Source organism: Chinchilla lanigera, unplaced genomic scaffold (genome assembly GCF_000276665.1).
Source record: "Chinchilla lanigera isolate Chin_1 unplaced genomic scaffold, ChiLan1.0 scaffold00022, whole genome shotgun sequence".
In the NCBI taxonomy this organism is placed as follows: Eukaryota; Metazoa; Chordata; class Mammalia; order Rodentia; family Chinchillidae; genus Chinchilla; species Chinchilla lanigera.
The window spans coordinates 23,644,601-23,658,367 of record NW_004955423.1 but is presented as its reverse complement, the minus strand read 5'-3'; the positions used below and the strand labels follow the sequence as shown (position 1 = coordinate 23,658,367).

The following is a 13,767-nucleotide window of genomic DNA, read 5'->3' as shown; positions in this document are numbered from 1 at the left end:
ACGTGGTGCTGTGCCTGCTGGCGGCCGACGAGGACGACGACAGGGACGTGGCGCTGCAGATCCACTTCACCCTGATCCAGGCGTTCTGCTGCGAGAACGACATCGACATCCTGCGCGTCAGCAACCCGGGCCGCCTGGCCGAGCTGCTGCTGCTGGGCGCCGACCCGGGCGGCGCGGGCGCTGCGCAGCCCCCGGACCTGCACTGCGTGCTGGTGACGGTGAGGCCCGGGCTGGGCAGGGCGCGCGCGGGCGGGTGGGGGGAGAGGGGCCAGAGCGGGGACAGCAGGCAGCCGCCTCTGCCCCCTCCGTGAGCAGGCGGACTTTCAGCCGAGCAGGGCCGGTGTCATCATCGGGACTTTCTGGGGACAGAACATGTCTAAGCATGCTGGCCGGTGCCCAGCGGAAGGCTGTGAGTCAGCAGCGCCCAGCGACTCCCCACCTAGCTCGCACAGGCTCGCGTGACTAATTCCTTTAGCAGGGCAGATTAGATAAAGCCACAGAAATTCCTGGCTCACCCCTGAGTAAGAAGCCGGCCTGGTCCCCTGCCAGGCCATGCTAAAAATAGGACGGGTGTAGGAGACAGACCTGTGCATTCCCCAGGAGTGCATTCAGAGGCTAAGGCGGAGGGATTTTGCTTGTCAGTCTTGCACTTTCAATGGACTTTTACGCTCTTGTTGGCAATCCCCGGAGGGAGGGTGGGCGGTGTGTTTTTGGAGTTAAATGTGCTGGCGTGGTCTTCCGGATGTCACTCCTCTCTGACCGGCTTCGGGGAGCAGCAGCCCGCTATTCTGCACTCCTGGAAAGAGCTGCTCTGTCCTTTTGGGAGGATAACAGGTGGCAGTGCCGGTGAGCGGCTTTGTGTCCCGGGCTCCGCATGCACGGGGTGTGGGATGGATTTCACAGTGGTTTTGCTTGTTGTTCAGGGCGCAGGTCCCGCAGGCAACCCCGTGAGTGGGACTCCAAAACCGAGCAGATGCCTCTGCGGCCCATCTGCGGGCCCGCGGCAGGCAGAATCTGCAGGGGGCAGCGCTGAGGATCTGGCAGAAATTCAGCTGCCCGGGATGTGCTTGGCTTTTTGTGCCCTGGTCCAGTGCCCAGCGTGTAGAATGCCCCGATCTTCCCGCCAGAAGCGGTGGGGACTAGCAACGGCTGGCTGTGTTTACGGGGAATTGAAATTGACCTCTGCATCCTTGTTCCCAGAATCCGCACGCGTCGAAGTGGAAGGACCCGGCCCTGAGTCAGCTCATTTGTTTTTGCCGGGAGAGCCGGTACATGGACCAGTGGGTCCCGGTGATCAACCTCCCCGAGCGGTGATGCGGCCCCCGCGAGGACCGAGCCGAGCCGCGTGGCGCGGAAGTTTGGAAACACCTTTGTAGTTACTGCGCAGTTACCCCGCACGGACGCTGGATTACGGAAACTGAGGCCGAGGGGCTGAGGGAGCTCGGCTGCTCGTCCTGGGGGCCGCAGTGGTAGAAGACTTTGGAGACACGTGGAGGAGAGGGGGGGAGGAGCCGCGTGGAAACCGAAATCCGAGTTGGAAGGAACGAAACTCTGAAAGATCCGAGCTGGAGGCAGGCTGTGTGCATTTAGGACGGCCTCGTTCCGCTAAACCCAGCCACGCGTGCTCTGCCCAGTTCAAACGAGCTGCCCTGGTCTGGGTATTTAGGGTTCCTACGCGCTCAAGGAAACCCGCACGGGGTTCATATCACCTTCAGACCGTATTTGATGAGATGTTAAATTCTCAAAAGTTTTATTGTAAATTGCACTAAGTTATTTTATGATGTGAAAGATTATTTATGCTATTCAAGTTTTTGAGTCACAATACCTGAATAAAGCAGTATGGAATAATTGCGTCCTTTCTCCACGCCTGCTTCTGTCCGTTCTAACTCAGACTTTATTTCTGTTATTTTTTATTAGTACACATTTGAGGCACAGACATTTTGCTGCTGCCCTCCTCTATGTGAGGTTAGGAAACTCATCCAAATGTCATTTAAGGCCCAGGCGGGGAGGCTCACACCTGTAATACCAGCTCTTGGGAGGCTGAGGCGGGAGGATCACTGCTTAAATTTGAGGCCAGCCTGGGCTACATAGTGAGACCCTATCTCAAAAAAGAAGTCACTTACGGGGCTGAGGCTGGGGTTCGGGAGAAGGAATCGTTAGGGATTCAACCTGCAAGATCCAAATAAACATTCCGTGATGTCAGTGGTGTTAGAAGATTTCACGTGACGCATTGTGGAAATCTAGAGGCATTTCCAAAGCCACCTGCAAGATGGGTGAGACTTTTACCAAAGAATTTATTTATTATTTTTTTTATTTGAGACAGGATCTCACTATGTAGCCCAGGCTGGCCTCAAATTTGAGCAGTGATCCTCCTGCCTCAGCCTCTGAAGTTCTGGAATGACAGGGCTGTGCCACTGTGCCCAGCTCTGTTATATTTCTCTAGCTGGAGAGGAGGAAGATGTTGAGCCAGCAGCTGCCCCTCTGCAGGACTGTCGGGCCAGAAGGAGCACGGCCCGTTGAGGGGACCGTGGCTGTGCCCTGGTGTGGGCAGATAAGGGGCGAAGTCTGTCTCTCCCTGGCTCTGGGGCTCCCTGGGCCCTGTGCTGCCTGCAGAGGCCTTGGTGAAGCGGGTTCTGCCGTTGTGCTGCGGGGCGAGCAGGTCAGGGCACTGGGTCCTGGGAGGAAAGGCTCGGGCAGTGACGTGCGGCTTCCCCGGGCGCGCGCCGGGTGCGGAGTCTCGCCGGGCTCTGTGTTCAGCATTGCTGCCCCGGGCCTCGGGCCTGGTTACACCAGGGCAGCGGGCAGAGGAACCGGGGAAGAGGCGCAGGACGAAAGGCTGCGGGGGAGCCATCGCCCCTGTGCGGGACAGTCCGCCGGGGAGGGCCGAAGGCAGCAAACTGCAGCGCCCTGGCCGCCTGCCTGCTCTGCACCTCAGGACCGCGAAAAGCCGGGAAGGAGAAAGCAGCCGCAGAGCCGTGTCACCCGCTTCCCAGCTCTGCGCCTTCGTGCCCGGTGCAGAGGTGGGCGCGGGTCAGCAGCTGTGGGCTGGTGCAGTCCAGAACAGCTGGGCAGGCGCTGGCTTTTCCGTTACCACGGGACTAAGGGCAGCGAGTGTTACACGGGATTTCTTTATTCTGTTTTGTGTCATAAGACAGGCGCTCACTATGTAGCGCAGACTGGCCTCGAACTCATGGCAATCTTCCTGCCTCAGCCTCCCAAGAGCTGGGATTACAGGCATGTACTAACAACCATGCCTGGCTCTAAACAGTGGGATTTTTAACCTTCTTATTAAAGACAGGGTTCTTAATCCCTTTTCTTTACTACTATGATTAAAACCCTTCTGCCATGGGGCATGAAGGCCCACAGCCTGGTGGTTACGAGGTGGGCCGAGCGGAGACAACAGGGGCTGAACTGACATGAAGTAAGGGAACGAACAGAAATGATGAACCCAGGGCCATGGGTATCGGTCTGGGGTGGACGTGCACTTAGCGTGCACTGAGTGTGCAAGGGGCCCTGGGACCGATCCCTTTGCTGTGAAAATCACAGCAGTAATAATAGATGGCGTGATGGCGCACACCTGTCATTCCAGCACTTGGGAGGCTGAGGCAGGAGGACCACCGAGACTTTGAGGGCAGCCTGAGCTCCATAGCGAGACCCTGTCTCAAAACAACAACAACAAATTCTCTCAGGGTCTTTTATTAAAAGCCAGGTGATTGCAGGAGGAGCACGTGGCCGGCCCGGGCCGTGACTCCTTACACAGGAGCCTCCGTCACTGCGAAGGAGTTGTCCTCGGCCCTCAATGCGCGGTGTTTGGAGGGGGCGGCCGTGCGCGCTGTGGACTGCCCTGTCTGTGGGGTCTCAGCCCTCGGCCGGGCTCCCGTGGGGGGCTGTCTTGCTCCTCTTTCCTGACTGGACAGAGCCTGAAGTGAGTGTGGCGTGGGCAGCCGAGCGGGAGAAGACGAGGGCAGGGCACCCAGGTTCAGGGCGGTTGGTCAACGCTGATATTCTGCAGCAGTTGCTTTGAAACCCGCTGACTGTTGCCTCAGGACTGGGGAGGCTGAGGCAGGAGGACTGTGAGTTCGAGGACGGCTTGGGCTGTGCTGCAAGACCCTGGCTCCAAATAGGAAGGAGAAGGGCTGGGGGTGAGCTCGGGGTCCCGAGTCTGCGTGGGGCTCTGGAGTCGACCCCCAGGGCACGAGCACCCGGGAAATAGTGCAGCGCCTCCGTGCACGACTGGACCCCAGCCGGGGCCCTCTGGCATTCTTGGGACCAGGACCTCTGCCGTCGGGGACAGGGACAGGGCGGCGACACACAGGAAAGCCGGGCTGCCTGGGCCTCCAGACTCCAAGCAAGGAGCCCTGTCTCGAGCTGCAGGGACAGAAGGTGGCCCAGGGTGGTCCTGCGGGACTTCAAAGAGCAAAAGCCCCAGGCAGACAGGGCCAGCGAGGAGAATGGGGGCGGCTCTTTGATGTGAAACGACCATTGTTCTGTGCAAATGGTACACAAATCCATGACTGACTGGTTGGCTGATTGACTGATTGATCGACTGACTGACTGACTGACTGACGGCTTGGCTGACTGAATATCACCCTGCTGGCATCAGCAGAGACCACAGAGATGGAGCTGAGGGAGCGTTTGCCTGGAAGGAGTTTATAATCAGCCAGAAATCCTGAGAAGCCCATTGGTGCCTCAGGCCATTTGCCCTTTATGGAGTGTGTGTGTGTATGTGTGTGTGTGTGTGTGTGTGAGAGAGAGAGAGAGAGACCCCCGGGGTGTGCGCCCAGCACAGGTGGAGAAGCACAAGTCAGTGGCACTCCAGGATGCCACCGTGGCCACTGGAGACCCATCAGCACCCACCCGCCCTGGGAAGTAGGTGCTGCCCTGTGCTTTTTGTTGGTGCTGAGGACGGAGCCCAGGGCCTTGGCACTGAGCTGCAGCCCCGGCTCTGTATTTTAACTTCTGTTTTGAGACAGGGTCTTGCTATGTTTCAAAGTTGCCTGGGCTGAGCTCAAACTTGGGACCCTCCTGCCTCAGCTTCCCAGAGTGCTGGGATCACAGGCATGCGCCACCTCGCCTGGCTTACTGTCTCCACTCCGAAGGCGAAGAAGATCGCAGAGAAACCCATCTGCCCAGAAGCCTCCTGTGGCTGGGAGCGGGATGGGGGTGAGGGGCAGCCCTGGCCCCAGGCGGGTGAGGAGGGACAGGACCCAGACTGGACCTGCTGCCATCACAGACAGCTGTTTCGAAGGGACTGCGGGACCATGGCTGGCGCACAAGAGCAAGCCTGGGGTCCATCCCAGCTCCACCAGGCAAAAGAGACTTAAAAACCGGTGAAGATAGGTGTGGCGGTGCAGGCCTATAATCCCCGCCCTCTGGGGGTGCTGAGGCAGGAGGGTCCACAATTCAAGCTCAGGTGGGGCAATTTAGCAATGTGGTAAGACCCTGTCCCGACAAACAAACAAGTGCTGGGGAGATAGTGCAGTGCAAAGGGCCTGGGTCCAGCTCCAGGCTCACAAACACAAATGTATACGTAAGAAATGGAAACTGATTGCTGAAATCGAGGAGAGAGGCGGCCAGGATGGCCACAGGAGCCGGGGAAGGCCCACGGTGTTGGGGTCCTCACAGGGCCAGGAGCTGGGAGCCAAGGGAGTTGGTCCACATGGAATTGGACAGCTTTAAAAAGTCAGCTGTCAGCTGGCTGTGGAGGTGCTCCCCTGTCATCCCCACACTGAGAGGCTGAGGCAGGAGGATCCCGTTGAGTTCGAGGCCAGCCTGGGCTGCATAGCAAGACCTTGCCTCAAAAAACAAAACAAAGCAAAGCAAAGGCAGTTGTCAATGTGAACACATAGGCATATTTCAAGGATGAGTCCTGATTTCTGTCATCTTGAACAGAACTGGTTCTGTCCTTCAATGTTGTACATGCGGACAAATTTTACTATAAAAGAAATTACCAGGGCTGGGGATGTAGTTCAGTGGCACGGCACCTGCCCGGCAAAGGCAAGGTCGTGAGTTTGATTCCTGGTACCAAAAAAAAGGAAATAGAAATTACCAACTGGGGGCCATTCCTTTCTTCATTTGCTTGTTTGTTTTGAGACAGAGTCTCTCTGTGTGGGAAGGGCTGGCCTCAAACTCCTAGCTATCCTCCTGCCTCAGCCTCCCGAGGGCTGGGATTACTGGGTGTGCACCACCCCACGTGGCCTCCAGCTCTTTCTGGCTTAAAGTTCATTCCTTTCCCTTCTAAGCAACTGAGGCTCAGAGCTGTCAGGACAGCTCCAAGTTTGTATGCGAGCAGCCGGGAGAGAACCTTCCTGCAAAATCACCCGCAGCTGGGTGGCTCTGACAGCCCCAAGGAGGCCAGCCCGGGCAGCTGAGACTAATTGCCTCTAATCTCTCACTGATCTGGTGTGACGAGGGCAGCCTCAGGGAACACAGCACATGCCTGGGGCATTCCTGTCCCTGGTGCCGACCCCATGGGGCAGGGAGCGCTGAGCTTCTGTGCTAACATCTCTGTCTCTGGAGCTCGTGTTGGAGCAAAGGCCGGCTTGGAGCAGCAGCAGCCTCGCATGGCCAGTGAGCAGGGCTCCGCCGGCGGCCCCTCGTCCTCGGCCGGAAGTGGCCGTCTGGAGACAAGCCTGGTGATCCTTCTGCTCCGGTGCACAGCGGCTGAGGAGGGGTGGGGGCTGCAGAAGGCAGCGGAGCCTTCCTGAGCCCGGGCTTCTCCTGTAGAAGGGGTGCAGAGCCAGGCGTGGCGCTGCACGCCTGTTATCCCAACACGCCTGAGGCTGAGGCAGGATTGCCTGGAGGCTGGTGTGGGCTACAAAATGAGCTTGAGGTCAGTTTGAGCTACATAGTGAGACCCCGTCTCAAAACACAACACAACACAACACAACACAACACAACACAACACAGGATAAAAGCTTTGCAGGAGAGGCTCTCTTCAGACTGGAAGCAACACACCGCAAGCGCTCGGCTTGCGTCACCTTCTGACTGCCGAGGGAGGCTGGGCGGGCACTGTCGGAACGGCCCTCTCCTCCCGAACCTCACTTATCAGCTCCTCTTCTGCAGGCACCAAGGTCATCCTTGTCTCCACCACGGGGCCGCGCTGTCCAACCCCAGGCCCACACTCCGAGCCTAGCCCTGTGTTCCCATGCTGGCCGCCACGCTGCGGTTTCTGCCCAAGAAGCCCCGGACACAACTCTCAAGTCAGAGTGTGTATGCGCACGTGTGCATGGGTGTGCCGGCTTGGCGGCGATCAGGAAGCCTTCCAGGACAGACATGCCTGACAGGGTCCTGAAGCATGATTAGGAGCTCGGGGTAGCAGGACAGGTGCCTGCGATATGTCCTGGACGATCAGGGGTTAGGAAGCAGCAGAAGGCTCCGTGGCCTCTCCGGGGCGTGGACTTTGCCCCTGCAGGTGGTAAGGCAGTGCTGAGGACTTTGCCTGGACAGAAGGTCCGATCTGTGAGCCGAGGTTCAGGCAGATGGACTTGATCACTCGGCCACAGTGTGCTGGGCAGGGCCCTGGGGTTCAGAATGCAAGGGGGCAGCTGCTGATCACTCCTCCTTCTCCCTAGGCCGCCCAGGCTGGCCTCAAATTTGCTATGATCCTCCCGACTCAGCCTCCCAAGGAATGGGGTCACAGAAGTGTGCCGCTCACTCGGCCCCCCTTCCTCCTGCTTCTCCCTAGACACCGACTACCTGGCCCCCAGGAGAGATCTGTCCCGGGCCTGGCCGGCCATGCTGGCCGCGATGACGGATATGTAACCGCAGTGTGCGGTCTGAGACCCTCCTGCGAATCTGGGGCCGAGCAGGCTGAGGGGTCACTGAGTGGGCGGCTGGGGCTGGGGCCCCTGGCATCTGTGTTGCCGGCCACAGAAACAGAGCGACCTTGTGAGAACGCCTGGGTCTGCGTGGGCATTGGTGTGGGGCATGATGGGTAATTCACTCCCAGAGCCTTGAGGCCCCCGGCCTGGTAACTGAGTGAAATCAGAGCTACTCACTGGGTTCGGGGAGGGGGATGGGCTTAGTTTCTACTCACGTCCTGGAGTGACTATTAGAAATGTCCACCAGGCTGAGGTGTGGTGGCACACGCCTGTCATTCCAGCACTCAGGGGGCTGAAGCAGGAAGATCTCTGCAAGTCTGAGGCCAACCTGGGCTACATAGTGAGACCCTGACTCAAAAGAGAAAAACTGTCTGCCAGGCGGCAGGTAAAGTGGGTGCTTGGAGGAGCACCTTGGTGTTGAGGTTTCCAGGTCTTTGGCATGACTCCGAGGGCGACAGAGACCACTTTACCATCCCCGGCAGGCCCTGCCCTGCTGCCCGGTCTTCCCTCAGGTCTTCCTCTTGCGGCAGCACACTGGCCGGGTTCCTCTGGGCGGCCCAGGCTGCCGAAGCAGAAGGTGCCCCTCCCCCGGCCAGTGCGCGTCAGTTCTTGGTTGCCCGGGTAACAGTTCCTGTTCCGGCTGCGGTCGCTCCGGTCTTAGAGACGGCTGGCCACTGTGACGCACACTGTGTGAACCTCGCCCCGGCTGACCAGCCCCGCTGCCTCGTTCGTCCTGCCCGCCCGTCCCGTGTAAGCCCCAGGCCGCTGGAGCTCAGGCCCTGACGTTCCGGGAAGGTCCCGGTCCCGGGGTCGCCGTTTCCGCTCCCCGCTGCACCGTGAGCTGAGGGCGGCAAATCGGACGCACGAGCTCCAGCACCGCACGGCTGCGATCGGACGCGAAGCCCAAAGGAGAATAAAGAGCAAACACATGGCTGATGGTGGGAGGCAGGAAGCTCGACCCTCTGCGGATGGGAAGGGGACCGAGATGGCAGGGGGGTGGGGGTGGGGGACGTAAAGAGAAATAAGATGTGCTCTGCACCAGATTTGGCCTCACCTTCCTTTGGAGCCTTGCGTACATCCCATACCTCGGCCACAAGGGTGCGGCTGCCCTGATACCCTCGGCTTCCTGAGAACCTAGCACTGTGCACAAATCGCTTTCACTACTGAGATCGCCCTTTCCTTACTCTTCACCAACAAACTCCTACTCACCCTTCACTGACAAACTCCTACTCATCCTTCAAAGCCCTCCTCCATAAAGCCCTTTCGACTCAGAGCAGCAATCCTCCTGCCTCAGCCATCTGAGCAGCTGCAATGACAGGCATGTGCTGCAGCATTCAGTCGTGTGGACTATTCTCAGTGATACCTGGAGCTTCCCTTTTCCATTTTGCTGTGTGTTATGGTTTATGTCTGTGTGTCCCCCTAAAGCCTCCTGCGGCCCTGGGGCAGGCTATTAGAGTTTGAATATGGGTGTGAGAGCTGCACCCGCCCGGGAGTGGATAGTTTGCATATGTAAGGGAGAGGAAGAAGCTGCTTGGGGACATTCCTCCCCCATTCTGCGCTGGTGAGTGCTTGCTGGTTAGCTGTGTTCTGCCGCCCTGAGATGCAGCTCTCTGCCATGTGCCACTCTGCCTTATAAACCTGCCAAGTACGGATTAAACCTTCCACGAACTGTAAGCAAAATAAACCTTTCCCTCCTTAATTTTGGACATCAGGTATTTTGTCCCAGCAGCGAGAAAAAAGTAACCAAGACACTGTGCTAAGTGTGGCTCCCTCCGCAGCCCTGTGATGCGGTGCCCGCGGGTGGCCATGGAGCAGGGCATTAAGGAAGTCTTTCGCACTTTAGTGTGAACTTGCTTGCACTGCCCTTTCCTCTGGGACAAAGGAAAAGTCAGTTTCTGAAGACGCTGACAGATGAGGCTAGGGCTGCTGGACTCAGAGCGCAGGTTCGCCCGGCCTCGCCTACGGCGCTGTGGGCTGAACAGGGGCCTGACTTGGGAGACAGCACTCGGAGACTCAGGCTCTGCCGCGACAGCCCCCTCCACAGCTGGAGGGCCGGGAGGGCCTGGGCGGGACCGGGCTCTACCAGCCTGCACAAGGAGCTGTGCGTGGAGATCGCAGGTGCAGGCGTGGGCCAGGAGGGATGAGCTTTCAAGACTTTCTCCCAGACCCCAGCAAGAGGGCTCATGGTGGTGTCACACCCCTGTCATCCGAGCACTCGGGAGGCTGAGGCAGGAGGATTGCTGCGAGTTCGAGGCCAGCCTGGGCTACACAGTGTGTTCAAGTCCAGCTTGAGCTGCACCCTAAGAACCAGTCTCAAAAAACCAGAAAAGCAGCAGAAAGAAGGCCTCGGCGAGTCTCTGTGTGACCAGGAGCAGCTGTGCCTCCTGCCTAAAGGGCGGACGACAGCCTGTGTGCAGACACCCAGGCTCACACAGGAAGCGGCCAGCGCTGGCCGAGCCCGTGTGCTGTATCCTCTTCTCAATGCCCGTCAGGCCGATCCCTGCGCCCCCCCCCCCGTCCCCCAGTGGGGTGGGGAACCTGTGTGACCAGCCTTGGATGCGTGAATCCCAGCCGCCTCGCGCCCTGCCAGGGAGGGGCGAGCGGGAGACGGCGTCACTTCGGCCTGGCGCCCGTTTATTACTGGTCTCCATGGCAACAGCTGGTCTCGGGAAGGGAGCCTCGCCGTCCGTGTCCCCCACCCGCAGCGTCCTGCTTCCTGGATGGACGGGAGGGACAGCGACACCAGCTGAGCACTCTCTCCTCTTCAGGCCGTCTCCTCCCGGTTCTGCAAGGACCGGCGCCTGCACCACCACCCTCCCCTGGAGACCGAGGGTCTGCGGATTTAGAGACCTGTGTGTCCCAGAGCTGCCTCTTGGCACCCAGCGGCTGCTCAGGAAAAGTGGGCTGCAGGAGGACGCGGCAGACACACCGTCGGTTATGAATTTACCGAGTGCAGCATGGGCAGGACACAGCCAGGCACTGACCCGGCCAGGGGAGCCCAGCGCTGCCCGGGACACGCCTTCCACACCTGCAGCCTCGCCGGGGAGGGAGAGGCTTCTCTTCCTCTGCACAGCAGGTTTCCGAGCAGAGATCACACTGTTAGGGGTGCAATGATGCTGGGCAGATGTCACGGAAGGATGTTAGAGCAGCAGGGAGTCTCACCCGTGATCCATCAGACCCACACTGACAGAGAACGGAGCTCGGGGCTTTGCTCAGGGGGCGAAAAATGAGACATCAGCACAGTGACTGAGGCACAAAAGGAGAGAAACGCAGAAGGGCAAGGCTCCCGCAAGCCGCCCGGAGCACACGCTCTTCGCCATCCAACCTCGCCCTTGGAGCGGCCCCCCGCACCAGCTCCCAGGACCACGAGGGGCCCGGCCTCCATCCTCCTCAGCCCCGGCGAGAGTGGAGGAACGGGGCCCAGAGACACGGGGCGCCGCTTCCAAAGTCACACAAGGAATGAGCAGAAAATGACCCAGCGCTACAGTCCAGGCCCCCGACTTCAGGGCAGGCTCGTAATTTTAATAGACGCACATCATCACCCTGTGTGGTTTGAAGCCTTCTTTCCTATTAGCAGGCTGACCACAAAAGCAACTGATACAATGCGTAACATCCTCTGGTGTCCTGTTTATTTCACTGAGAAACGACTGACACACACAGCCGTGCGCTTCTTGGAGATATACATACATATAGATATATATATAAAACTTGAGAAGGCTTTGGCACCTCTTTCCCTATGTAAATTAATCTGCATCAAAATTACCGAATCATTGTTATGAAGTGTTTCTTTCTCCCCTGATAGTTTGAAGATTAGTAAAGTACAAAAACAGCCCAAACATGGAGAAAACAAATCAGGCCGTTCCTTTACAAGTAAGGATGGTCCTTTTCATTCTACCAAGGTAAGGAGTTAAAAAGCTTAACTTTTATTTATTTATTTATTTTACAAAAAGAAAACAGTTACAAGCTATAGCTGCGAACCAACGGTATTTCCCTCACTTAAGGGAAACCTGCTTCTGTGGGGGACTCTGCAGTCACGACGCTTCAGCAGCCCGGCTGGCCATGGTCCAAGGCCGCAGTGTCGATGGGTGGCGAAATCTAACGATGACGCCAGGCAGAAGGCATCGAGGATCAAACCCGCTGGGCGCTCGGGTGGTTTCATGCAGATCAGGCCTGTGTGGCCCATGCAGACGCGTCGCTCTGGCAGTAGCAGGAAAGAACTGGACACCGGGCCCGGCCCTTCCTTCTCCTGAGCTGACCTGGCGGACGGTTACCCGCGGCTTCCTAATAGAAGGGGCCCCGATAAACGCAGGTGTGGCCTGCAGTCCTATCCGTGTGTGCAGACGCGGCGCTTTCTCAGACAGACATCTAATTCTAAGTACAGCCGCACGCGGCTGCGATCCCCCGCTGGTCCCGCCAGGCGTTTGAGTCCACTTTTTTCAGGAACATGTGCTGCACCTGCCCCGGAAGCCGCACTCACACTCCTGGTCTGTACACGACGAGCGCTGCTTCTGCGAAGCCTCCAGGCCCCTTCCTCCCCTGCACACGCAGCAGCAGTGCCGCACCCAGCAGATGTGCCTGACGCGCGGGGCACCAGGAACGCGCCAGCACGGGCAGGAGAGGCGCCCGCACGAGACCCCTGCTCGAGCTGCACCTCGCGTACCTCGAGAAACGCTGCACAGGACGGCGGAAATGTGGCGCGGGCTCTGGAAGGAGCAGCAGAGAAGCGCCTCTGTGAAAAAGACTGCCTCAGGGAGCGGAGGCAGCACCGGCTGGGAGCTGGCTTTGGGGCGCACGTTTCCAGTTCCCCCTTGGAAAGGTGAGGGTCTTCCCTCCTGCGAGGGTGCCTGGCACGTCCCATGGCGCTGGGGCATCACCCAATCAAGCCGGCGACGCAGGCCGAGGGCCTCGGTGTGACTCTCGGGGCGGCTCACAGGTCAGCTCACGGGGCGGCTGGGAAGCCGGGCCATTTCAGCACGGTCCTGTGCGCAGCCGTGGCCCCGGCCTGACACGGGCCCAGCGGGAGATCTGTCCTGCTTCCTAGGACAGGTGGACGACCTCAGGGGACACCGAGGCGCACCGTTCCTTCTCAGCCCCGGTCCTTCTGGAGAGTAAGTTTTTAACTCGTAGTCCCGTTTTCACGCAGGAAGGGTAGGCTACAGGCTCACAGGCCTGCTGCAAGGCGTGGGCTGCGGGTGACCCAAGGACACTGTGGGACAGGAGAGCCGCCTTCAGTCCAGAGGAAACCAAGCACTCAGGGCCCCGCTGCAGGACCGGGGCTCCCAGGAGCGCATGGCTGGACCCCTCCCGGCCCTGGAAGGCGCCATACCAGTGCTCCGCCAGGGGCCAGAGTCTCGCAGCCTCAGTTTCCTGTGTCCCACCCCCAGGGCTGGCAGCGGACCGTCACCGCTGAAGACAGGGTTCAGCCCAGAGGAGAGACACAGGCAAGGCAGGCACGGCGAGGGGCGCTGATCTCAAAGCTGGGCCCCGGGCTTCGCACATTTCTGCTGCCCCCTCGGCCGGGCTCAACGGCCCCTGCATGGCCTGGGTAAGGTTTCAGATTGGCTGCGTCCTATCCTGAGGGTGAGGCTTCCCGGGGTCCCTCAGAGTCTCCTCCCCTTCCCTAAACTCAGAAGCCCAGAAGCCCCGCGACTCCTTGTGAGTTAATACCTTATGACAGGGCTCTCCTTTAGCGCTGAGGTATGACTGGCACAGCTGATAACAGCTTAAGGCGCAGCAAGATTTCAAGAGAGGAGAGACTGAATTACCAGCTTACAATGACTCTAATCTCTAAGATATCCTTTCTTTACTTTTTGTACAATAACCATATGAAAACAATTTTTTTAGACAGGGTCTTGCTACGTAGTCCAGGCTGGCCTTGAGCTCACAGTGATCCTCCTGCCTCAGCCTCCCAAGTGCTGGGATGACAAGTGTACCCTACTACGCC

The 13,767-nt window shown here is 58.8% G+C and overlaps 1 protein-coding gene across 1 annotated transcript; it reads left to right on the top strand.

Moving 5' to 3' along the window:
- Gadd45a (growth arrest and DNA-damage-inducible, alpha) lies at nucleotides 1–1,852 on the top strand (the record flags this gene model as incomplete). Its single annotated transcript, XM_005385366.2, is given in 2 exon segments — nucleotides 1–218; nucleotides 1,201–1,852. Coding segments are annotated over 2 exon segments (332 nt in total), but the record flags the coding sequence as incomplete, so codon positions are not given.
- Nucleotides 1,853–13,767: the final 11,915 nt, after the last annotated feature.